A 25395-nucleotide genomic window follows, 5' to 3' on the forward strand; every position below is an offset into this window, starting at 1 on the left:
AGGTTTAATTAATTCCTTAACATGTTTTATTACAAAAATTTCAACTTAAATATCAATTTTAATTATAAATTTTGAAATTTATTAACATGTTTTATTACAAAAATTTCAACTAAAATGTCAATATTAATTATAAATTATGAAATTTGATGTAAATTTGTAAGGGTTATATAAATGTTGGAAGACAATATATTTAATATACAAAATTAATTTAAGAATAATAATAATATCCTTTAATATTATAGATATATAACTGAATTAAATTAATTTATAGATAAATGATTTAAATTAATGTCATGTAATAGTAAATTGATAATCCATGTCACATTAATTCGCCATGTCACATTAAAAATATGCCACGTCACATTAAATTTTAATCTAAGTGGCTTTTTGGATCATACGTAGCTTTGTCTAGATGGCGTTTATTTGTCATTTTAGGATAGCCTTTTAATTATATTTTATAGATATAACACTATCCGTCCAGCACCAAAAATAATCGAGCTAATCCAACCCGAACTGGTTGGTTGGAAACTCAATTGACCAAAATCAAATTAACTCGATCAGTACCGATTACCGACCCAATTAAACCAGTTGTAGGGTCTAGCCGTCACATATAGGTCTATTACCCTTACAATTTTGCAACACGTCGGTTCTTTCTATATTTCATCACCCTAAAAGAACCAAAAATTAAAGTAAGAAAAAATATACAAATATTATAACTAGTAAATTTGGGGAAGAAATAAATCATAAATCATCAATTATAATGCAATAGCCCAGAAAAACACCAACAACTTCTTCAACGGCTCGATTTTCTGGGTTTTCTCCCCTCCGTTATCTCAATAACCCAAGGTACACGCTTTTCTCCGTTACTTCCATTGCTATAATTTATATGTATTCAATTGATTTTCTTATTGTGTTTTTGGGATTTCCACCTTTCAATTCGTGTTGTTAAGTATGTGCATTCATGAGTAATTTGTTAATCTAGGGTTTTTATTTTGTTTGGTATAGTTAAATTCACGGAAGTTCATTGTTTTTTGGTTAAAAATCGAAACTTTTTATGTTTGTTGATAGTTTTAGGTTGACCCAATAATGAGAAACGAATTTAGGTTAGAGTGTTTGATGGAAATTAACTGGTTTTATGTCTTACATTGTTGTGGTTAGGATAGTGTTAATTGATGATCAAGTGATTTTTGATTGTTCCGTATGCAGTTTGAGAGCAATGGCGTTGTTCAGCTTTTAACAGGTCTAATTTTATTGGTAGTTTACGGAAACCGAGTGATGGATTCCTGTGAGCATCCTGGTGAAACCTCTTGCGCGTCATTGGCTGGTGAGGTTGAGGTGCCAGTGGGAGTTCGGGATGGAAATGCCATTGTTGGTTGCTCAGACCGGGTAGAGGTTGGTTTGGAAACTGGAAATGTCGTCGAGGGGAGTGGTTTAGGGGAGAGATTGCAAGAGTTGGTTGTGGAGCCTTTGTCGAGCTTGGACATTAGTTCACAGGCGTCTCAAAGTGGGAAGGGTTCTGATTTTCAGTCCTCTATTGAGAATGATGGTTACTTGAAAAATGACGTACGTACCTTAGAAGGTGATGATGGAGATTTTACGGTTGCTTCTGTGAGAAACTCTGAAGAGATAGGTGGAAGGGCTGATTTAGCAACAGGGTGTGTTGATGATGCCACTGAAAGAGGTAATGAATTGGGCATTGAATGCGGGTTAAGCCGAATGTGTTTTGATGAAATAGAATGCGATGATAAGATAGAAATAGGCCAATGTGAGAGTGACAGTGGGTATCAAGAGCCCTCAAAGACTAATCATGATGGTCTGGTGTATGATGCTTCTGCTATGAGCTTGATCATGCCAGATAAGTCAGGACCTGAGATTGTGGTTGCAGCTTGTAGTGTTGACCATGTTGTCGAAAGTTTTAATCATGAAAACAATGATGTAGCTGGCAGTGCAAGGAATGACGATTGCGAAAACGAGTTAAAGTGTTTGAATTCTTTTTTGTCTCTGCGAAGGAGTTCCCGAAGTAGAAAAACTGTCCAGAAAGTTCAAAGAGAAAAAAATGCAATTAAAGTCTCAAAAAGGTCTTCTAAAATTACACTTAGTCAAACAATTGACTTGTTCTCAGAAGCTACAAGGAAGAAACGAAGCAGCTTAAGTAGATCAATATGTTCATCTGGATGGGGATTGTCAGGAAGCTTCGCTAAATACTTTGAGCGCAGCATGGAAGCATCTGCAAAGCAAGTGTTAGAGGAAGGGAAACCAGAAATGAAGGCTGGACGAAGGAGCAGGAAAAAAAACTCAAGTAAGGTGGCTCCCAGCTCTCATTTGGCTGAGGAAAGGCCAACGCTTCCATGCCGGCCAATTCGTTTGAAGGTCACATTCGGTAAAAAAGAGGAACGTAATGATTTTTCTGGTGTGCAGCCGAGGATTGATGATAATATTTCTGTTTCTGTTTCTGTTTCCAATAATGAGAATCCCAGTGGAAACGCAATGGACAATCCGAGTCCGAAAGAGATGTGTACGATCATGCAGTGTAGCTCTTCTACATCAAAGGTTCCTCTCAGAGGAATAAATTTGGAAATGTGCTCTATGTCAGAAAAGTCTAGCCATAGTGATTCTTTTGAGCGGGTAGAGTCTGAAAAGCCTGGTAGCTCGCATACTGGTAAATTCTTAGATCCTGGCACCTCGCCTGATTCAGAGGTTATTGACTCCTCTGTTGGCCCAATATCATTGCTGAATAATTTTGAAAAGAATATAGATGGTAGTTTTTCTGTTCCTTTGTCTCTTATATGTCCTGCTTCTTCTCAATCGAGCAAGAATAAAAAGAAAAAGAAAAGCCCCCAGAAAGCTGACAAGTCGAAGAAGGATATGCAGTTGCAGAAATGTAATGATAATGTCTGTACTGATGGCACAAATGTTCCTAGTGAAAATCCTTTGAACACCACCTCTGGCTCTGGTAGCGAGCTAATTTCAATGGAGTTGCTGTCGGCTACTGATGAGGGTTTCCAGAAGGCCCCGAGTTTGGTCAATGGTGTTGATTGCAATCTTTCTCTTAGGTTGATTGGGATTGAATCAGTTGATTCAGGGAAATTAACCCATTTGCTTACTCCTGAAACTCCGCAGAAAAGAAACTCAAAAGGCTCAAAAATGAAGAGCAAATCGAAGAAACAACCTAAGATCTCAAATGTTAAAAGTAACCAGAAAGAACCTTCTGGCAAGCGGAAAGGTAATAAAAAGTTGGCAAGTAAGCCTGAAGTGATAGAAACTGACCTTGTGGATGAGGCACCCCAAGATAGGGATCAACCAGGAGCAGGTACAAAGCATATGATGGTTATTCTTGCCTAATGTTTAATTCAGTTTTTGTTCATCGGCTTTGAATTTGTTTGTAATATTTCTTTTGCTTCGACTTGAGCTTCTTTCAGACTGTGGTACTTCGACTCTTCATTTCAAGGGTTGTACCACTCTACCATCCCGTGTCTGACACTACACTCAAGCATACAGTTATGGAATCCATATCTGACCCTCACCAATTCTACACTTCTCGTAAAAGAGCTAAAGAAGAGAGGCGTGCATGACAAAAGATATATGAAGATACTGTTTGTAAAGCATTTAGTAATTAATGATCTTAAGTCTTGTGTCTAGAATGTCTCTCTATTTCACTTAAAAATATCTAGGATATTTTACATTTGTATGTTGCAAGTATATTTTTGTTATGAAGACATGCCTCACACCACTATCTTCAATCTAGTACAGGGTCCTATTGGCTAACAACTTGCGCCATGCCTATTCTTATACTTGGATATGTAGCCGTTTAGGGCACTTTAGACGGAGTTTGAGTAGGATACTACCAGATACTATTTTGGAGCGCTGAAAGAGTTTGACCATGTTGCAGGAAATCTGGAGTTGGTGACTGTAGCAAATACTGACTGTAGTAGTACACTGGTACCTCAGACCTTATCCTGCTTACCTCTTCCGCCTACCGGAGTTGTTGAACAGACTTTGCCTCCACGTGTTGCCTGGGTTTGTTGTGATGAGTGTGAAAAATGGCGCTGCATACCTGCTAAGCTTGCGGATGTCATTGAAGAAACTAACGGCAAATGGTAATGTCTACTTTTTTCAATTAATACTAATAGATGACTTAGTTTACATGTATCTGGAAATACTGTCTAGACATAGCATGTTGTGGCTTACAATTGACCTTATGTAGAGTGGGATTATGAGTGAAAAATAGAGTACATTGCTCGTAACTAAGTTTTGGGTTCATATAAAGGTGAGGTGGTTGGCATCTGCCTTTACAAGGATGGGAACAGCTTTCAGGCTTACCTGTTGACACTTCTGTCAAGGCTACTACCTATTCTTCGGGGTGGATGTATAATCCAATTTCAACAAGTTTAGTGCTAGTAATGACTCCTAATCTCCTATATTCCAATATCTTAAGGATATCATGTCAGTGTTGCTGTACAATAACCATTTCCATGATCACCTAGTGAGGCTTTTGCAAGACCCATGATGTCCCAATGCTTTAAATGTTAGAGGTGTTTTTAAATTCATTACTTAATCGAAGATATTTAGCATCCCAATAAACGTATATAGTGAAGAAAAGAAACACATTTTAAACATATAGTGCCAACAACAAAACTGGAAGCGTGCAGTAGAAGTCTACTTTCTTTGGCGAACAATAGAAGTGGTGTAGGGGTTGGCCTTCACAACTGCTTCTCAGCGACTCTCTCTGTATAGGTCGCCTAGCTAGCGACTAACACGCCACACCCGCTTACTCTTGTAAAGTGTCTATTTTTATTGATTTTAAGCTTCATGATAGAATACGTTCTAACAGATTCGCAATTCGCTTAGGAGTGGAGTGAATCCCTGTAATCCACAAAGTTTTGTATTTGTCTTTCTATATCGAGTATAGTGTTAGGGTTACTAATTTTTTTAACTACGCGGTTAGTTTTGCATGGACATTAAGTTAAGAAGCTTTAGCGGTTTGTAAGGCTAGAATAAATATATTAGGTTGCTTCTAATCTCACATTATATCATGGTAGCTGTTTTGTATAAGCGTAGTATTTACATCTTGATTTTGAGAATTTGATAGGAACGTTAAGTGGATTTTCAATTTTGTATGGGTATAATGTTTACACTTTACAGCTTGATTTTGAAAGAATGCTATATATTGACTTAATTATATGATTATCTATATCCTGGCTCCCTGCTTTTAGTACTGGCCCTTTATTGGCTCTTTTATGATTATCTATATCCCTGGCTCCCTGCATATATGGCCGCCTTTCTAGTAAGTTTCTTCAAGTTTTTGCACTGGAGAGATTTTTTTACCTTTTTCCCTCTTTCTTTTGTTTATTGAAGGACTTGCAAGGACAACCAGGATCAAGCTTTTGCTGATTGTTCGATTCCCCAAGAGAAGTCAAATGCTGCTATTAATGCAGAGTTGCAAATATCAGATGAAGAAGATGGTCGGAATAGGCACTTAGGTTACAAGGGTAGTGGCGATAGGCCTCCAGGAGGTCTGTATTTCTGGTTTCTGTAGGGCTAGATGAATATAACTAATTAAGTGTGCTTTTTTGGCGATCAAAAATTTACTTTTGCTTTCATTTATCTGCTCCTCAGATCCACAACAGTCAACTTGGACGCTAATCAAGTCCAACTTGTTTTTGCACAGACGACGCAAAACCCAGTCTATGGATGAGGTTTAGTTTTTACTCTCAAATTTGAGTAAAAGTCGTGGAATATCGTTGCTTCCTGAAAATAGTAGTTAAAAATATGGCATATATTTACTTTTTTATTTATGACTATCAATATCGTTGCTTCCTGCTCTGTAAATTTAAAACAGTGTCGTACTTATGTTTACTCTAGCTTGGTATAATAACTTGATTGTCCTCCTGCTCTGTCCTTTCTAGTTTTGTGCCTTAATATAATAGGTGAATAAATTTTCTTAAAATAAATGTTTAGAATGTCTCATGATTGGTTCCTATTGTCAAAACCTCCCAAGTATACCTTGGGCTAGTGATTCAGAGTCACTCTCTCCAGCACTTGTGTCCATCCTCAAACCTTATCATCAAAACCAGCAATAGACCAGTATTTGATCAGTCCCCACTTTTCTCTTTGGCTTTAACAAATAAAATAACTAAGACGAACTTGGTGTTGTAGTTTATGGAGTTTGATATGGTATTACATAGTCATGGAATGCTGATAGCATCGCTTACTTTCTGTGCCAAAATGTCGAACAGAGGTTTCTAAACATTTTGATTTCTGACATTGTTTTTTCATGTTTGCAATTAGGTTATGGTTTGCCACTGCAAGCCTCCTGCAGATGGTACCTTGGGCTGTGGGAATCAGTGTCTGAATAGAATGTTGAATATTGAGTGTGTTCATGGAACCTGCCCATGTGGGGATCTCTGTTCCAATCAGCAGGTGAGACCGTACTTTCTCAGAGACGATGGCTATCAGTGGCTACTTATATCAATAGATGTCTGATTTTTTTATTTTTTATTTTTTTTATACAGTTCCAACAGAGGTCATATGCCAATCTTAGTTGGTTTCGATGTGGGAGAAAGGGTTATGGATTGCAAGTGTTAGAAGATATTTCTGAAGGGAAGTTTCTCATTGAATATGTTGGAGAGGTAACCCTCTTATTGCTACTTGCTTTTGATGTTGAATGAAATGAATGCACATGATACTCCCTCCACATTGTTGGTCTCCCAAGCCCCAAGCCTGTGCTTTTTGTAGTGTTCTATTAGATAAGACTCGTATAAAGTAATGATATTTATTATTGAAAGTGGACAATTTGTCCTCCATCAGAAAAGTATCATAAAAGAACTTATATTTCATAGGACGGTTGAATCTAGGGTGCAATAAGCTCTCTCAGCTTTCTTAGGCTCAGAGAACCTATTCATTCAACCCTGCCTTTAGTATTGCTCTCTGGATGTGTACACCAGAAACTAGTAAAAAGGTCTGCAATATATTTGCTTATCCTTTCTTCGTCGTAGAGCCTCAATAAGGATTGAGGAAGCAAATATTGCAAACAGTTTGATTGTAGTGATCGAATAGTCATTCATGTTCCTGACTGGTTTGAATTTGTTTTTCTGGAAATGTTCTCATGCGTATTAGTCTGACCATACAATTTTTTGTGTTCCTTGTTCAAACTTTTTTTTGTTTTTTGAAAGATTGTTTCTTGGACATCTAATTATGTTTGTCATTGGCTAGGTGCTGGACTTGCAAAGTTATGAGGCACGCCAGAAGGATTATGCTTTAAAGGGCCATAAGCATTTTTACTTCATGACATTGAATGGGAATGAGGTTAGCCGTTTCCTATAATGGGCCTATATACACTTTCTTCCATTTTTTTCCTCTTAGCTTACCATATATATATATATCATTAATGTCTTAAGTGCGCGTGTACTTGTTTATGGGCATGCACAATTGCTTATATTATCTGTTTGTAGAGCATGGAAATAGGTGTTATTGTGCTGATTGCTACTGTTTATGAGCTTTTAGTTATGACAAAGGCTAAGCCCAAGAATTCCAATAGTTCGCTTTTTCGTTTTAGCGCATCTTTTATTTGTTATATGTAGATTTTTTTGAATCTATTGGGTTGGTAACAAGCCTTGGTCCAATTCTGGGGTTACGGATATGAATTGTTGTTTGAAACTGCCGAATTGAGGTAAAACAATGTAAAAGGAAGAAACATCATAAAGAAGTCTCAAAAATTCTTAGAATAGCTGAGAAGGGAATATATCAAATGGTGGATTAATCAATGACATTACCCCCAACTCCCCAAGCCTTGAGATTCCCGTAAATGGTGGGATAGAGGGGTAATATATTTTTTCGGTAAGATATAATATTAATTAAGGACTACAAAAGGGGTGGCATCCATGTAAAAAACAATCACAGAGGGGGATGCCCTTTTACCAAAGGACGCCATGAGGATGACGACCATATACTAAACGCCACCCATGTACAAAAAGACCCAAAATGTGACGCAACATATACTAAACGAGAGATGAATAATTATACTCTCAAATTATCATGTGTTATCTTGTCTACAAAATAAGAGGAGACAAGTTTGGATATGGGTGAGACATACGGCTCATAGTTTAAAAAAGCGTGCATGTGGCACGATTATGCCCAAGTCACGCTGAGTCGCTGAGGTACTAACCAAAAAGCCTTGGTGCATCTTAAGTGCGCCTTATAGATGAGGCACAACCAGCGAGACATACCAATATGCAATTTTAGAATTTTTTTTCTTCTCGTTCATTTATTATGTTCTCTTTGACACAATATTGTAGAATTTACTCCTTTACATGTTAAGCCCTTTTAAAATTTGTAAAAGGGAAATATTGCTCAAATCTTAATGTTGAAATACAAATTTGATTGCAGAAACTGTGCGCCTAGTGTCTATAAAATTTGTAAAAGGGAAATATTGCCTTCGTCTTGCACCTAGCCTTTTGTGACCCCGGATTTCCTCGTCTTATTGCGCCTCGCGCCTTTTAAAACTATAAGACATGATTCCAAATATAAACTTGGCTCTTGAAATGAAGAGGCTGCATCATCAAAAACACGTTGGTGATGGTTTTGTTCAATCTGAGTGCACCATTAAATAGCCAAAGACCATCATCCAAAGTTCGGCAACCCAATTTTTCATTCTTATCTTCCGAGTAGATACATCCTTCGTCTTACGAGGATGGACCCAACTTATTCTAAATTCTAAAGTGAGACAAGGATTGATTCCACAAAGACAAGACCCACGAGCGCGAGATAAGAAGGTGATCTATAGTGTGTTCAGTCTCTTCATGCCTACCAGAGAGAGAAGATTGCCAAATTTTTTTCCTTTTGAGTATATCTTCTCTAGGTATTTTCCCTATGGTTACCACCTAAACAAAAAAAACAAGCTAGAAAATCTTTATGGAGAAAGTAGTCTTTTAAAGTGAGGTTCCCACACCAAACATCGTGTCGTTCCTCTGTGTTAATGAACCGAAGATGCGTTTCAGCAGGACCCATGATGGTTGCTTAAAAAGTTGAGATAACAATTACTATTTCACAATAAAAAGAAACACACAAAATTTAGTAAGCTATTTTGCTTTATTAAGTTGGAAGCTTGAATCAAAGAATGAATCTCTGACTCCATCAGAAACAGAAATATGAATGTGGATTACAAAAAAATAAGAAAATAAGCTGCGAATAAGAAAGTTTAAGCGTGGAAAACCTTTAAAAGAGGGTTAGTCATATATTTAATGATACTAGTATTTGTGTTGAGCACTGGGCATGTCCTGGTTTGATGATTCACCTCTAAATTTGAAGTTCAGGTAGTATAAAAGCTGTGAAGCAACTATGAAGATTACTGTGTTTTCTGTTATTTGGGGGTGAAATTGTTTTTTCTAGCTTCTGTATGCGCTAAAGCTTCAAGTGCTATTAAGGGTATATTAAGTTATATTCATACAGTAGAATTAGGCATCTTTGTTATCTTTGTATGTGAGGACTCCTTGCTCTCTTTTGCTTCATCATTGATTTGATGCTTTTATATTTTCTATTAAAGAAATGATCCAAAATAACAATAACAACAACAACATCAGAGCTTTAATCCCAAAATGATTTGGGGTCGGCTGTCATGAATCATCCTTTAGAACCGTCCATGGGTGAACGCACATCTCAAAATGCGAAAAAAAAATAGAAAAGGAAAAAATGAAAAACAAAAGGGAGAGCGAGACATAATACAAAGTCAAGGTAAATTTATAGGTTTTAAAATTGAAGTCCGGATTTCTTTTATAAAAACTTAAAATTTAAATCGAGAATAACGATTAAAACGATTTTGAAAACCGAAGTAGAATTTAAGGATCCGGAATAACTTAAAAGTAAACCAAGTAAAATATATAAGAAAGTAGTTGGTAAAAAAGGTGTAATAAAGGAGAAAAGAACAAATAATTTTTTTTTAAATTAAATAAAAACACTAAATATGTCAAATAACATCAAATACTAAAAATCTACATGTATCATTTCCCTCCATTGTGCTCTCTCCGTCACCATACTCTCCTCAAGCCCCAGAAATCTCATATCGTGCTCTATCACTCTCAACCATGTCTCTCTCGGCCTCCCTCTACCCCTAGGAACCTTTTCTGTTCTCCAAGTCTCCAGCCTCCTCCTAACTAGTGTGTCCATAGGTCTCCTTCTCACATGGCCAAATCATCTTAGTCGATTTTCCATCATCTTGTCCTCTATTGGCGCCACTTTTACCTTTTCCCTAATCACCTCATTCCTTAATCGATCTTTCCTTGTATGGCCGCACATCCACCTCAACATACGCATGTCCGCCACACTCATCTTTTGAATGTGACAATGTTTCACGGCCCAACACTCGGAACCGTAAAGTAAGGCATGCCTAATTGCCGTGCGATAAAATTTTCCCTTTAATCTTTGGGGCATATCTTTATCGCATAAATAACATTGCACTTTTTTGAGTTGTCATAGAGTTTCCATTTCTTATGTTTGTTTAGTTATATGTGATATCTTGGCAGTTAAAATGTCTAATATGTTCTTTTTTGCTTTGAATATCAGGTTATTGATGCATGTTCTAAAGGAAATTTGGGACGATTTGTTAACCACAGTTGCGATCCTAATTGTCGTACTGAGAAGGTGAATTTTCTTCAGTGAACCTTTCCTTTGTGCTTCTTTGATCTATCTACTTTAGTTCTTAGGCTTGTCTGGTCTCAGCAATCCGTCCAATATACTCACAACAGGCCTCGCATGGCGGCCTTTGGCAAGTTTCACCAATGATGTGCACTTTTCTAATATCTCACACATGTTAAGTAGAAATTTAGCTGATGATGGGCAGTAGAAAAGTTAGGGAGTTATACAATGTTTTATTTCATGGTTTTGGTTTTGTAGTCCTCTAAAATGTAGGTTCAGTTTGATTATTCTTCACTTTTTGAACTTGTGAGGACCTCTTATGTGGTAATTTTTTTGGATGGAAAACAAGGTAGGCCTCGGCCTAGGTTTAATAATATATTGACAACAATGACGCTAGGCAAGTGCCATTCCAGCACGAAGGAAATACTCATGTAGTTTTGGAACAAATATGAAGGAATGTGAGCTGAGCAATTCTAAGATTATGCAAAAACTAAAAAACCAGGTCTTTCCTGAGAATTAGAGGAAGTAATGAGTGCTGTCTGGTAAGGCTTTCCTCTCCATTTGAATAGGTTTAAGATGTTGGAATGATTCTGTGAATGGCTGATGCATCGATAGAGAGACTGATGTTAGTGGTAGAGTGGAGAAAAAAAGTCGTTTATGCTCTTATCCAGTGAGAAAGCCAGGTGTTTCCCGTGAATTAGAGGAATAATGAGATTTGTCTGGTAAGGCTTTCCTCTCCATTTGAATAGGTTTAAATGTTGGAATAATTCTATGAATAGCTGATCGAACATCGATAAAGAGACTGATGTTAGTGGCTAGAGTGGTGAAAAGAAGTTGTTTATGCTCCAGTATTCCCTGAAGCTAAATGAGTTCTTGAGTATCCTTTCACCGTGAAAGCAAAGTCTGATTATCACCTTGGAGATATGCACAATTAGTCAAATGAGGGAGGGATTAAATGCGTGTTCCCATATGTTTGAATTCTGCGCTGGAGTATGCCAGTACTCTTATTTGTTTTGGCTTACTTCCTTTGGTTTAGTCTATAGGTTGGTTGTTGTCAGAAGGTTCCATGGCTGTGGTGCTATTTCACGAGCGGTCTTCACTCTTCATTAGTGGGTTTGGACTGGATCAAAGAGGAAAAAATGGTTTGAAAATGAGCTATAAATCCTATAATCCTTCAATTGGGGAATTTTCACCTGTGTGTGAGCAGTAGTTTTTCTAATTTACCGACCTCAGCTACCTGAACTTTTGGAGGAGTCCTGATTACTTCTATACCTAGAAATTGGACCCCATTGTTATTTATAGTTAGGACGTCTTGGAGGACTCGTTACACATTCTTGAATCCCCTGGCAACATTTTTTGTTCTACCTAAAAAAGAATCATTTTTACGCGGGGGCGCAGATTGAAAAGATGATTTCGTGTTTTGTTAGGGTAATGTGTCATTTTATAATTTCCTTAAATCTGCCATAAACTTTTTGTATAGAAATATCCGTCTTAGGTGAGTTATAGCCTGTAGGCATGGATTTTGGAACTGCGCACGGTTTAGATAGGATGTATGTATACCTTGTTTCACAAGAATAGTAATCCTGGTTCTCGAGACAAGAATACTTGCATTTATAATTTAAAAGCATTCCGGTTAAGTTGACTTCTTGCATGCTGTCTCCATTATTGTTACCGATTTTCCTCATAATTTATGGTATGATTATATATCCGGCAATATCTACATATATCCTTATGCAACTTTGTCAGGCGTGTCTCTCCTGTCTTATGTATACCCCATTATATTCTGTTCGCTCAGGACTGCTTCAGTCTGCTAGCTAGAGCTGTGCTTAAACTTTACACAACTGAAATGAAATAGTAGCACATCTCTCTTTGTTTGAAAGAATTGTAAGTTTACCTTTTTCTTCTTCTTATGATGGTTGCTTGTTTCAATCTAAAACAGTGGGTAGTTAATGGAGAAATTTGTGTTGGCCTGTTTGCACTGAGGAATATCAGAAAGGTATGTGTTCATATGCTTCCTTCTGTAGGAATTAAAGTATTTTTTCAGTAACAAAGAAGAGAATAATTTTTGATTTTTATGAATTGGAATTTTTGAGGTAATCTTATCGTGTTGAATGATTTCTTCTAGACTAATGGTGTAATTTTTTTTTTTATTTGACTCTCCAGCAGTAGTGGTTTATATGAAAGGGCAGAAAGGGAGGGGGGGAAGATGTTTTTTGGTTTGTATTTTGCTACTCAGTCTATGTTTGGAACTTTGGATCTGAATTCTGAAGTATGGCAACAGCTTAGTTTTAGATAAGAAAAGTTGTTTTGGGCTCTGCTGTCATTGACATTTTTTGTCATCTGTTTTTCACAAGTTAATTAATTGTTTACAGTTATTACTATAGCACTTAGTTTGACTACTTCCTAGTTTCTTCTGCCAAAAAATTGTAAATCTGTGTTTATTAGGCGTCTGGATTTTTCATTTGCATTTACTTATGGCAGGATGAAGAGTTGACTTTTGACTACAATTATGTACGTGTATTTGGTGCTGCTGCTAAGAAATGTTATTGTGGTGCGCTTAAATGTCGGGGATATATTGGAGGTGATCCATCTAATTCAGAGGTTGTTGTTCAAGGAGACTCTGATGACGAATTCCCAGAACCTATAGCGGTTGATGAAAATGGTGAACTTGATCACAGCCTAGAAAAAAATATGTTGGATAGATTCAGCTCACAGGATGTTGAACACATGCTTGAGGGAGATATGCTACATGAAAAAAGTTCGGCAAACGTCATACCGGATGTTATTATGGTAAAGGCTATAGAAGAGTGCTCAAATGATGTTATCAGCAAATCAACAAATTTAATGGCTTTAGCAGCTGGCGATGAAGTCTGTGAATCGTTAGACATATTAGCAGTGGAGGCCAATAAGGAGACGAATGAGCCTATAGCCTCTCCAACGACTTCTAAGTTAGATCTTTTGCCGATTGAATGTAGTAAGTCTCCTCTGGGGTCGGTTGATTCTAATGATAAGATGTCCATAATTGTTGTTGGTGAGGTTGAACGACCTCTATCGAAAGCACGTCCTCGCATGAAAATCTCCCGACCAGCTAAATCAACAAAAAATCGAAAATCCAGCAGTATTACATGCGATGAGAAACCTCTTATGACAGCACAACCTTTGAGATCCCAAATTGTGCCTTACAAGCCCAAGAAATTGCTGGAGGGCTCTGTGAATGGTCATCTTGAAGGAGGTACATTGTCATCATACGAATCTAGTTTTGCCGTGGAATCATAGTCGCCAACTCTTTATACAATTCTAATAATTTAATTCTAATACATAAATATTGACAAGACCTACTCTTAATAATTAACGATGTGCTCTTTCTATTGATGCAGTCGAGGGGAAACTCAATGAGTTGCTCGATACTGACGGTGGTATCTGCAAAAAGAAGGTGTGAGAAATACTAACTTCTGTTTTGTTCTGATTCATTTATGCGCTGCTTATTGTCTATGAATAGCATGTTGACTGTATTTTTGTTGTACTTGGGGAGTACTTCATTTCACACTTTTGAATTTATCTGCAATTAAATTGGATTTTGTTGCCTTTTGTTGCAGGATGCCTCTAAAGGCTACCTGAAACTTTTGCTTCTAACTGCAGCTTCTGGTGATAGTGGCAATGGTGGGGCAATCCAGAGGTTTGTCTGCTAAAGTTCTACATTTTAATGACTACTATATTGATGATTTATCTTATTTTCCTTTCCTTTTTTGTTTAATATTACATATCATTTGACGTTTCTTAACGACGATGATGATTGATGATAGCTGACCCAAATTAATTTAAGATGATTAAGGCTCTCTTGTTATTGTTGCTGATGTAACATATCTAGGTCTTTTTTGTAAAGATTGTTATTTTTTCAAGGGGATGTTATTTCAACTAACTCAAATCATTTCGGCATACAACGATATCTATTTCTTTTGTCAAAGAGGATGTTATGTCAACCCGCTTTCTCATGAATTCTTGGTTTATTGCTCTCCCTTCCCTCTCTGCTTTGCAGTAATCGAGAACTGTCAATGATACTCGATGCGTTCCTGAAAACTAAATCTCGTGGGGTTCTTCTTGATATTATTAGCAAAAATGGTAAATTTTTTTTGAGCGATCTACAGCAATTGCTTGAAATTTTTTTTTGCATTATATTATTTTGATATACATCATTGCCCAGGCCTGCAGATGCTACATAACATGATGAAGCTATACAGAAAGGACTTCAAAAAGACCCCTATTCTACGGAAGCTTCTTAAGGTATGGCTGATCCTTTTGATACACCATTACAACAACAGCATTATCTCTTGTGCTTCAATGGTTCCCGTAAATTGTGGGGGTAGAGAGAGAGAGAGAGAGAGAGGGAGGGGGGGGGGGGGTCGGATGTACGCAATTACGCAGTCTTATTCTTGTGCAAAGAGACTGTTTCCGATTGACCTAAGATGAAAATTGCGTAGGAGTGGTAGAAAGAAGCGCAACCACTTTAGTGAGCCATTTTGCTTTATTCCATCATAATTTTGAACCAAAGAGGCAAAGAGTAACGAGTCTTTGGCTCCATTAAAAATGGAAACCCTTTTGATACGCGGTCTTACTCTTTTGTTAGCAACACAAAGAGACAGTTTCTGAATGACCCGTGATGCAACATCGAGAACTGCATCGAAGGAGTGGTATTTCTTAGTAGAAAGAAGAGCATCATTTTAGTGAGCCATGTTTTATTCCATCATAACCCGGAACCAAAGAGTAATGAGTGATCTTTGGTTCCATTAAAAATGGAAATCCTTTTGATACACCATTGTGGCATAGTATTATTCTTCATAATTTTACTAATCAAATACGAGTGATATGGTGCTATCTTGCTTGGATGTGATAATACGGTAGGAATCTTAATTTATCGTTTATGGCAGCTAAGCATTTCAGCCCCCCTTATTTAACATCAAATTTCGAATTTCCAATGTTGTTGGAAGTTTGCACAATGTTAGTTTTTTTTTTTTTTTTTTTTTTTTTTTTTTTTTTTTTTGTTTTTTGTGATAATTAATCAGTTTTGCTCAAAGTATAAAAGAATCTGGAACTCACAAAGTACAAGTAAGATTGGAACTAGGATAAGCAAAAATGGACGACCAGTCTGCAATTGTAATAAATCACATAGAAAAGGGTGAGATTTAGTTTCTTATTGTTTAATATGTGGATGTACGGTGGATGAGTTTTCATCGTTTTATCGAGACTTTGTTGTTGTGAATTGTGATCGAGATAAGCAATGAGTTATGAGGTGAAATGGCTTGCTAGTTGCTATCATCTGACTTTTCAGGGTCAATATCAACTCCTAAGTCAACTTCTGGATTGTATGAGGCATAGTATCAAATTTTGGTAATGGTATCATATTCTTACCAAACCACATTGTAATGATACTAGGCTTTATTATTGGCATCAGTGAGTGAGAACTGCAATTAGATTGAGTCGCTGACGACTACTTTGATCACTCACTGCAAGCTTCTCTTAGGATATTGGCTTGCTGAGGTGATTTTTTTGTCTCTGGGGAGGGTGGGTCTTGTATCTATCTGATATGAAGTTTTGTTAGTGTACTTTCAAATAGAGGACACTTCTTCCCTGAGATTTCTTAGTCAAAACTTGTCTTTTTCTTTTGGATAAGGATACTTCCAAACATAAAAAATTATGACAAGAAGCCGCTCCTGACCGAATATCGTATTCAGAAGCATAACCTGCACATACCTTCATTGCCTTGCCAAAGGCAGCGTGGGCAGTCCTTATCGCGTGTGTGCTTCTAATGATGCCAGCCTCGCAGTTATGTCTGAAGATGGGTAAATCTCGTTTTGAGTTTTGATTGAATGGTTGGATGTTTTACTTCCAGGTATTAGAATTTTTGGCGGAGAAGGAGATACTAAGCGTGGAGCGCATTATTGGTGATTCAGTGCGACCTGGAGTGGAGAGGTAAGCAAAAGTCGCTGCTGTCAATATTATATTCAAATCTGCCTTCTATTTTCTTGATGCAAATGTTTAAGCATGACTTCTGAGTTCCTACCAGTTGACAATCCGTCATTTTACAAATTGGTTGCACATTACTCAAACTTTGCATCCTAATGGTATCAACACTCAACTGAGGTTCATTTTGTGAAGTGTGTGATTTTGTTAGACTTGAATTTATCCCACAATGTTGAGTTTGTATGTCTAGATTTGATTTCTTGAGGATGATATTGCCACTCATATCATAAAAATACTCCCTCTGTTCTTTTATATCTTCAAATAGAAAAGTGGCGCAATATTAACTAAAAAATTCTGGAGCTGCAATAATACCCTTTTATTTAGCCATTTTTTTTGTTGCATGCACTGCCCTCGTTGATTCTAAACTTCAAATGTTTAATGATCTCGAGTTCTGTTAGTGATCTGGAATACATTATATTTCTCTGAGCAGTTTTTCTAGTAAATGGAATTGTTTTTAGGACACTTAATCTTATCCGCTTCTGCTTGTATAACTTCATCTTCCATTTGCGCATCTCATTTTCTTTCCGTCTTCTCTTTTGATCTTTTGATTCTTTGTGTTTTTTCTTTCTGATCAGATACCATTTGAATTCTTTGGTACTTAGTGTAGAGTTTGCATGTATCCCCACATATACTGCTACTGATGCAACCTTAACTGTCTTCTGCAGTTTTAGGGAATCTATATTAAACTTGACGGAACATGAAGATAAAAAGGTAACTCTCCCCTTTATCTAAAGAATTGAAACACTTCGTAACTTTGACACTTGAGGGGCACATTATTGACCATTGATCAAGAAACTTGTCCTTTGAGGTTCTCTGGTAATAGCCTGTAATCAAACACCTCTGGTATCTGCCTATAAAACAAACAGTTGAGCTGAGAGCCTGATATTAAGAGAGAACAATTTCAAATTGAACATTGCGCAAAACACAAATTTTCATACAAGACGGTCTTGTGATAATTTATAGCGAGTGATGAGAATGACCCATATGGCCATATGAGAATTACATGAGTTAGTGTGTTAATGCGTAATTTGGTATATGGCTAGGTTTATAAATGGGTTGGTCTCGCATTATATTAATCACTATTCTCCTCCTAATATTTGGTTTCTCATTACTTATCTGCATAGGTCCATCAAATTGCACGAAACTTTCGGGATAGGTGGATTCCTCGGCCCCTGAGAAACAAATATAATGTCATGGACAACGTTGATCGAAAGAGGGAGAGGGAGTTCAGCCGGAACTCAAATTGTAACAAATTTCCTGGAACTTATAATCAGCGGCGAGAGCAAGGTACAAGGATGCCAGAAACCAACGAGAATATGAAGCAATCGCCGCCAGTAAACAGTTCTTGCGATACTAGATCCCCTGAGGCTTTTTCTCCACAATTAATTAATTTCCAGGCCATCATGACCCGACCTCGCAAACGAAAGAGCAGATGGGACCAGCCAGCGGACCCCAAACTTCCTAAGCGGCGTAAAGAGCAGGGAATCAACCCTTTTTCACCTGACAAAATCAAAGCAAGCCCTAAACCCGAGGCAAGCAAAGAAGGTTGTAGTACGACAGATGATCCGATGGGGAACTCTGAGGATGATGCTCCACCTGGGTTTTCTTGTCTGCAAAATGATGAAGTTTCCCCTCCAGGATTTTCGTCTTCAATTCCTGCTCAGAACTCACGATCTTTGGAACCTGTGGTTTCTTTGGGTCTACTTCAGGAAAGATTCAACCCGGGTATACCTGTAGCATATGGCATCCCATTTTCCGTCTTACAGCATTTTGGGTGCCACGAATCAGGAACAGCGGAGAGCTGGGAGATTGCTCCTTCTTTTCCCTTCAAACCCTTTCCACCACTTCCCCCTTATCCATGTGACAAAAATGCTCGCCTGAAACCGTGTCCTAGTGAAGGTGATGCTCAGGCGTGCCCAGGCCTGCCCAGCACATCAGGCCCAAGCCTGCCACACGCACCCAACTCTGGCCCCACAAGCCAAAATATGTCACATCATGGAAGGGGTTCTTGGAATGGACCCGGGAGGAGATTCCATAAGCAGAAGAATCAAAGACCCCCATGGTTCCGTAATCTTGATGGGCGCAGTTTCAAGGGGCCCCACCCTAGAAACCGAGGATTTGACAGAAACTTGGAAAGTATAGTTTGCGGGCAGAATGGTCAGCATTTGGGTGATGTAAATCAAAGTTTAGATTGTGCAGGCGATTTTTATTAGGAGTTGATAGTGTCAAAGTTTATTGATTTTATAGGAAAAAAAATCTCGAGGCTTTTCCATTTCTTGTCATTTTTCTTCAAAATCTTTCTGACCTTTGCAGTCAAAGAATTCTGCTGATACATATAGGTGAGGGTTGAGATCATACAAGTGAAGGAAATCGATACTGGGCTCTGTCCATCCTTTTGATAGAGGTAGGGGTTGCTTTTCCGGTCATTGGGCGACCAAATTATGTGATCAAACGACTGTGTTTGGTCTAAAAATTTCTGAATGATATTATTGTAAGCCCGCTTTATCTATACCAAACAGTGGAATTCCAAAGATGAAATTGAAATTACATTTGCGATTCTTTCGCCGTCTTAATATCAATGGCAATCACTGGAGTAACTCATCCTCTTTCTTGATTGTATAAACTTTATATAATCTTTCAGCTCAAGGTTGTAGCTGCCGTAGAAAGAGAAGTAGTTGGGACTGCAAGGCCGGAAGTGTCAAACATTGTAGAAAAGATACTGATCATGTTAACCTATGATGTACTCATTCTCCTTATGGGGTATTTGGCCTGAAAAGGGTTAAAAGTTTGGAATCAGGTATTGATGCTGAAGCCGATGATGCTATGATTGATGACCTGGGAGTTGCAGAGGTTGGCCCTATTCAACCTCCTCATTCCCCATGATAGGATTGGCTTGGAATTGTAGGAGTCTTAATGACACGCTCTCCCCTACAATTCCTAAACTAAGATTAAGTATTAATAAGTATAAATTTTTATTTCTGGCAGAAACTAAGTGTAATGTAGGCCATGTAAGCTCTTTGTTTCGACCTTTTGGTTTTGATGAGTGTGTCGGGGTTAATGCTACCAGAGCTTCTGGTGGGTTGTGGGTAGGATGGAAAAAGGGCATGAAAATAAAGTGTTGTATGTTGTGATAATTTCATTATCCTATTAGTCGAGGAATGCTATCTTTTGCCGTGGTACTTGGTTCTCTTCTACGGTGAACCTAAAAGTTCACTTAGGCTGTCTGTTTTTGAGGAGCTTTCGTGCTGGCTTGAAACATTCATTTATCCTTTCATTATCTTCGGAGACTTTAATCAAGTTGAGTATGTATGTGATAAAGTCAGTGGAAGCAAGCGGCCGATTTTGGAAGCTAATAGCTTTAATTGTTGGAAAATTGAGAATGAACTCATTGATATTCCGTTCAAGGGTCCGCGATTTACTTGGTGTAATAATAGGAAGGGAAATAAAAGAGTTTATGAGCGCCTTGATAAGGCTCTTGGATCGAAGGATTGGCTACTACACTTTCCAAATACTGGAGTTAAGCACTACCCTATCCAACTATCTGATCACGCTCCGATTGAGCTTGATCTTCATCTCATCAAACAGTCTTCCAAGAAACCTCATAAGCTAGAGTCTTGGAATTTGGAAAATGAGGAATGCATCCTTCTTATCCAGAATACATGGAACATACACATTGAAGGCTCTCCTTCTTTTCGTCTCATGAGAAAACTTGCCAAGGTTAGAACAGAACTGAAACACTGGTCAATTGAAAAGAGATTACAGTGGAATAGGAGATGGGATGATTTTGACGAAAAATTGGAGGCAGCTGGATGTGGCTATAACTAAAGGAAATGAAGATCTTTATAATAAGGTACATGGAGATCTTAAGGAATTTGCTGTTGTTGCCGCGTTGTTTTGGAGACAAAGAGCAAAGATTAAATGGAACATTGGTGGTGATACATGTACAAAATACTTCTTTAATTGGGTAAAGGGTCGTTCGGGACAGAATTTTATTACGGGAATTAAGGCGAATGACAATACTTGGACGTTTGATGAGAAGCAAGTTGGTGATCTCTTCTTTAATAATTTTTACAACATCTTCAACCCGGAGGCCGTGGCTGAGGATGACATCGAGGCGGAATTAGCTGAGGAGGCCGCACTTAATAACCTCCTTTTAAATGTTGATGTTAGAGTGAAGGATGGCGACGTTGACTTTCTTAGGAAACCGTTTTCCGTCAAGATGTAAGACGCGCTACTTTTCAATTGGGTGCGCTAAAATCACCGGAGCCTGATGGAATTCCTGCTGCATTCTTTCAAAGATGTTGGCATTTCGTCAAGGATGACGTTACTAAGGCGGTTCTCGCTGCACTAAATTCAGGTTTTATTCCGGGAGAAATGAATCGAACCTTTATTACTCTTATTCCCAAATGTGAGAATCCAGAGTTGGTGGAAGATTATCGACCTATTAGTCTTTGCAATGTTATTATGAAAATTATTACTAAGTGCATTGCTAATAGACTCGCAAGGGTGATGAACTATCTTGTAGGGGACTATCAAAATGCCTTTGTGCCTTGTCGAAATATTAGCGATAATATTCTTCTTGCACATGAAGCGATCCATAACTAACACCCATAAAAAAGGTCGACATGGTAGCTTTGCGTTTAAGGCTGACATGAGCAAAGCTTATGACAGGGTTAGATGGATGTTTCTTTCTGATACACTAAGGTGTTTGGGTTTTCTCGAGTCTCCGGTTAAGCTCATTTTGAACTGTGTGTCGACGGTCTCGTATGAAGTTCTTTTTAATGGAGCCCCGCTGAAACAATTTAGACCCAAGTGCGGCTTACGGCAGGAGGACCCCTTATCGCCTTATCTCTTTGTTCTTTGCATGGAAGTTTTGTCGCGAAATATTTCTGCTGCCACTCGTAGTAACAAGCTACATGGTATCAAGTTAAGTCGGTCCTCTCCACCTCTCTCGCATCTTTTCTTTGCCGATGATTCCATTTTTTTTTATGGAGAAAAAGGATGCCTTCAGTCAACTAAGTTATATTCTCAAAGGTTTTTGTAAGGCTTCCGGTCAAATGATTAATTATAGCAAGTCAGATATTATTTTCAGTCCTAATACTCCCATTCGTCGTGCATCCGACGGGCTCAAAATTCTAAATATCCGAAATAATAAGGAGATTGGTAATTACTTGGGTATTTCGACTGATTTTGAAAGCTCGAAGAAGGATATTTTTTTAGCGCTTGTTGACGGTGTTAAAAAACGAATATCTTCTTGGAATGGGATTTTTTTTGTCACCATCTGGGCGACTTACACTGATCTCCTCGGTCTTGTTCACCATTTCTAATTACTTCCTATCGGTGTTCAAAATACCGGTAAGTGTGGCAAAGAGAATTAATTCTCTTTTGTCACATTTCTGGTGGACAGGATTGAGATCGTCTAAGACTGTGCACTGGTGTAATTTTAATTTCCTAAGTTTGCCAAAAAACAGAGGTGGTCTTGGGATTAGGAATGCCTCTTGCCTTAATCAGGCGTTACTCGCTAAGCAAGCTTGGAAGTCGGTTAGTAACAAGGAATCACTTTTCGGGAAAATCTTTCGGGATAAAGTTCTTCCTCCTTCCTTTGGGCCGGAGAATATGACCACCAAGCAAAATTATTCAAACCTTTCATAGGGATGTAGAAGCGTGGCTCTGGGACTCAAACTCATTCGAATCCGGAACACATGTTGGGTGAATGGGGAGATACCTATTATGAATCCTAGTCTGACTCCGTCGCAATCCTTGTCTGCAATGAATCTCAAGGTTAAGGATTTAATCCTAGTTTCGGGAGAGTGGGTCTCAGATCTTATCTATGATCTGTTTGGTGATTAATGGAGGTCTAAAATTCTAGCCCTCCCCCTGTGTATTTCACAACCTAATGATAAAATTTATTGGAAGCATTCGACATCAGGAGTTTACTCAGTGAAAAGTGGTTATGGGATTGCACTTGAGGATCATTTGAATAAGACATGTAGAGAAAAGGATTTAGATGGAGCTAGTAGGGTATGTGTTGCTTTCTGTAGGAAGAAGTTATGGAAACTTCCCGGGCCTCAGACGTGGAAAGTCTTGATCTGGAGAATTATTACTAATTCTATCTCGAATGGAACGGCGTTTCTGAAAAGAGGCATCAATGTAGACCCCTACTGTCGCTTCTGTTATGGTAATGACTGCCTGGAGACAGTGAATCATCTGTTCCGCGATTGTGCAGTTGTCACACGGATTTGGGCTACTTCTAATCTTGGAATACGAACTCGTAATGATAATCATGTGGATATCGGTGATTGGATAGTTAATTGGATTAACTATCTTTTGAGGGTTGATAACAGGGACCGGCTGATTATTCACTTCCTCGCCATCATTTGGAGCATTTGGTGCAATAGAAACAACCATGTCTTTAGAGACTGCAAGTTTTCTCCGGATGCTTTTTTCAAGATGCAATCACGGACAGCTGCCGATGCGATTGCTGCAACTGAGTCTTCTCTTGGGAGGCCAAGACTTGATGATTATAGTATACATCTACCGTTTAATAAGGTACGTGAGAAACTTAAGGAGTGCATCCCCATTTATTTGATTGGCACGGGCTATGGATGCAATACAATTAGGGTGAAAGTGGATGCCGTTTGAAGGAACTCTTTAAGATCAACAGCGGGTTGGGTGGCGTATGATTTGACTGGCACTGTTATGTATGAAGGTGGTAAAGGGTTCTGGTCTGAATCTGCATTACAGGCGGAAGCTAAAGGTATCCGTGAAGCACTTCTTTGGGCTAGGACTAATGGTTTTCTTCATTTGGACGTGTTTTCCGACTGCCTACAGATCTTATTCCAGATCACAGGAGTGGAGAATAAACACCACTTGACTCAAGGAATCCTTCTAGACATCGAAGTTTGCTTTCCTTTTTTTCACTGTCTTAGTTTTAGTTTCATCCCTAGAAACCTTAATTCCGTGGCCCATCGACTAGCTAAACGGGTCATAGTTATGTAAGACAGGTATCCTTTACAGCTGCCAAAAAAAAAAAAGAAAAAAAAAGAAGGTATGGAGTTGGAATTTTTTTTGGTAACAAGGAACATCTCTCATTAGCAGCCTAGAGCGATACACCTTTGCGAGACCAAACTCCTAGAGATACGCGGCAACACGGTAAGTCGACACTCTCGTTTAACAGACCCAAAGGCTCTCGTGCAATAACCGCACCCTGTCCATACATGGAGTCAAACCCGGGACCTTGCAATTCATGCCATTGCATGCTTTGAGTTGAAACTTACTGCTTGCTTCCTAATGTTTGCTCCATTTGTGGATTAATCAAGAATTAGGAAATAAATCAGTTATTTGATATTTTATCAATTCAGTTAAACTTTTTTTTTTTTTGATACTCTGAACGTCTTTTTAGTAAGTCTAGAATAGTGTCAAAAGATTTTAAAAATTATATGTAAAATAAGTACTCCCTCCAATTCACAATAAACCTCCCTATTTCTTTTTTCGGTTATTCACAATAACCTTCCTATTTCCTTTTTTGGTAAGTGTTTGTGTGGTCCTAATTTAATTGTATGGTGGGGTAGTGTATTTGTGTGGTCCAAATTTAATTATATGGTGGGGTAGTGTGTTTCCTTAATTTTTGTGTCAAAATGAAATGATAGGTTTATTGTGAATTGAAGGGAGTATTTTATTGTCGGATGACCAAAACTACTAACGCTAAAGAGTAAAAGAACATACTTCAGAGCAATGACATTGAAGAGGTGAATTATTTCCCTCCTATTTTTCTCTTTCTTTATATATTTTTTACACTTCATCTTCTCTTTCTTCTAACTCATTTTCCACTATTCCTTAAAGTTTTTACTCATTTTTCTCTACAATAGAGAGGTTTCCCCTTCCCTTTTATTTGACCCCACTATATACTATTTACTTTACTTAACACTATTAAATAAACACAAATTTTCATTTAAGACGGTCATTATCCGTCTTAAGCAAAACTTATTAATAAATTATTTCGAATAAATTTATTACACAATTATCATTTAAGACGGATGTATTAATTTAATCGTTTTAACCTTACGGGTCAAAATAGACGGACATATTATTTACCATTTACTTTTACCTAACACTTTTATATAAAATTTAAGATATATTGAAAAGAATATGTCTCGAAAGGTGAGAATGACATATACTCCCTCTATTTTTTTATATATGACTTTCTCACATTTTGAGACACTCCCTTCTCTCTTCAATATCTCTTAAAATATAAGATTAAATATTATGATATATATACTCATATGAAAAAGTTTTTCGTAAGGAATTTAATGGTACCATTTATATATTTTTTGAACAAATATATTTTTGTAAATATTAAAGTCAAAGGCTTACCTCGTAAATGCAAAACGTCATATATAAAAAAGTGGAGGGAGTATAAAAAAACAGAGGGAGAAATTAACTTCATACGATATTACACGGAATTTTTTATTCTGAATTACTTCTACAAACATTATTCCATACATGTTCAACCAAATCATTTTTCAATGATATATGAGTGTAAGATTACTTAGGTTGAATTGATTATTTTGATTGTCTTGGGAATATGGGTTATGTCCATAATTTCGATTACTAGTATCCATTATAATAGATAATATTATTATTGTGAATATTTTTGTTTATTAATTAGAGTAATACTCCCTCCTATTCACAATAAACTTCGCATTTCATTTTGACACAAAAAGTAAGGAAACACACTACCTCACCATA

General features: G+C 37.6%; 1 protein-coding gene and 1 non-coding gene across 3 annotated transcripts; both read left to right on the forward strand.

Moving 5' to 3' along the window:
• The first annotated feature begins 635 nt into the window (after nt 1–635).
• Nucleotides 636–19206, forward strand: LOC141605369 (uncharacterized). Of its 2 annotated transcripts, none has more exons than XM_074424092.1 (18): nt 636–846; nt 1207–3310; nt 3890–4097; nt 5356–5513; nt 5617–5696; nt 6289–6420; nt 6513–6629; nt 7213–7305; nt 10558–10635; nt 12569–12625; nt 13111–13861; nt 14007–14062; nt 14226–14305; nt 14666–14748; nt 14831–14910; nt 16517–16596; nt 17313–17358; nt 17772–19206. In XM_074424092.1, exons 2-18 carry the CDS (start codon nt 1276–1278, stop codon nt 18858–18860), a joined length of 5223 nt encoding a protein of 1740 aa, XP_074280193.1. In that variant the 5' UTR covers nt 636–846; nt 1207–1275; the 3' UTR covers nt 18861–19206. The 2 variants fall into 2 exon arrangements, with proteins under 2 accessions (XP_074280193.1, XP_074280194.1); XM_074424093.1 differs by having other exon boundaries at nt 638–846; nt 1259–3310.
• LOC141609928 (U6atac minor spliceosomal RNA) lies at nt 4254–4380 on the forward strand. Its single transcript, XR_012527831.1, has one exon. It is a non-coding gene; the product is annotated as a U6atac minor spliceosomal RNA (small nuclear RNA).
• Nucleotides 19207–25395: the final 6189 nt, after the last annotated feature.

The sequence above is a fragment of the Silene latifolia genome, chromosome 10 (assembly GCF_048544455.1).
Source record: "Silene latifolia isolate original U9 population chromosome 10, ASM4854445v1, whole genome shotgun sequence".
NCBI classification, from domain to species: Eukaryota; Viridiplantae; Streptophyta; class Magnoliopsida; order Caryophyllales; family Caryophyllaceae; genus Silene; species Silene latifolia.

Bases quoted from the DNA above. Each gene is read 5' to 3' on its own strand.
- LOC141605369 (XM_074424092.1), top strand. From the start codon at position 1,276: ATGGATTCCTGTGAGCATCCTGGTGAAACCTCTTGCGCGTCATTGGCT. The intron at 6,421-6,512 runs GTGAGACCGTAC...TTTTTTATACAG, and splicing joins ATCTCTGTTCCAATCAGCAG to TTCCAACAGAGGTCATATGC. The intron at 14,063-14,225 runs GTGTGAGAAATA...CTTTTGTTGCAG, and splicing joins GTGGTATCTGCAAAAAGAAG to GATGCCTCTAAAGGCTACCT.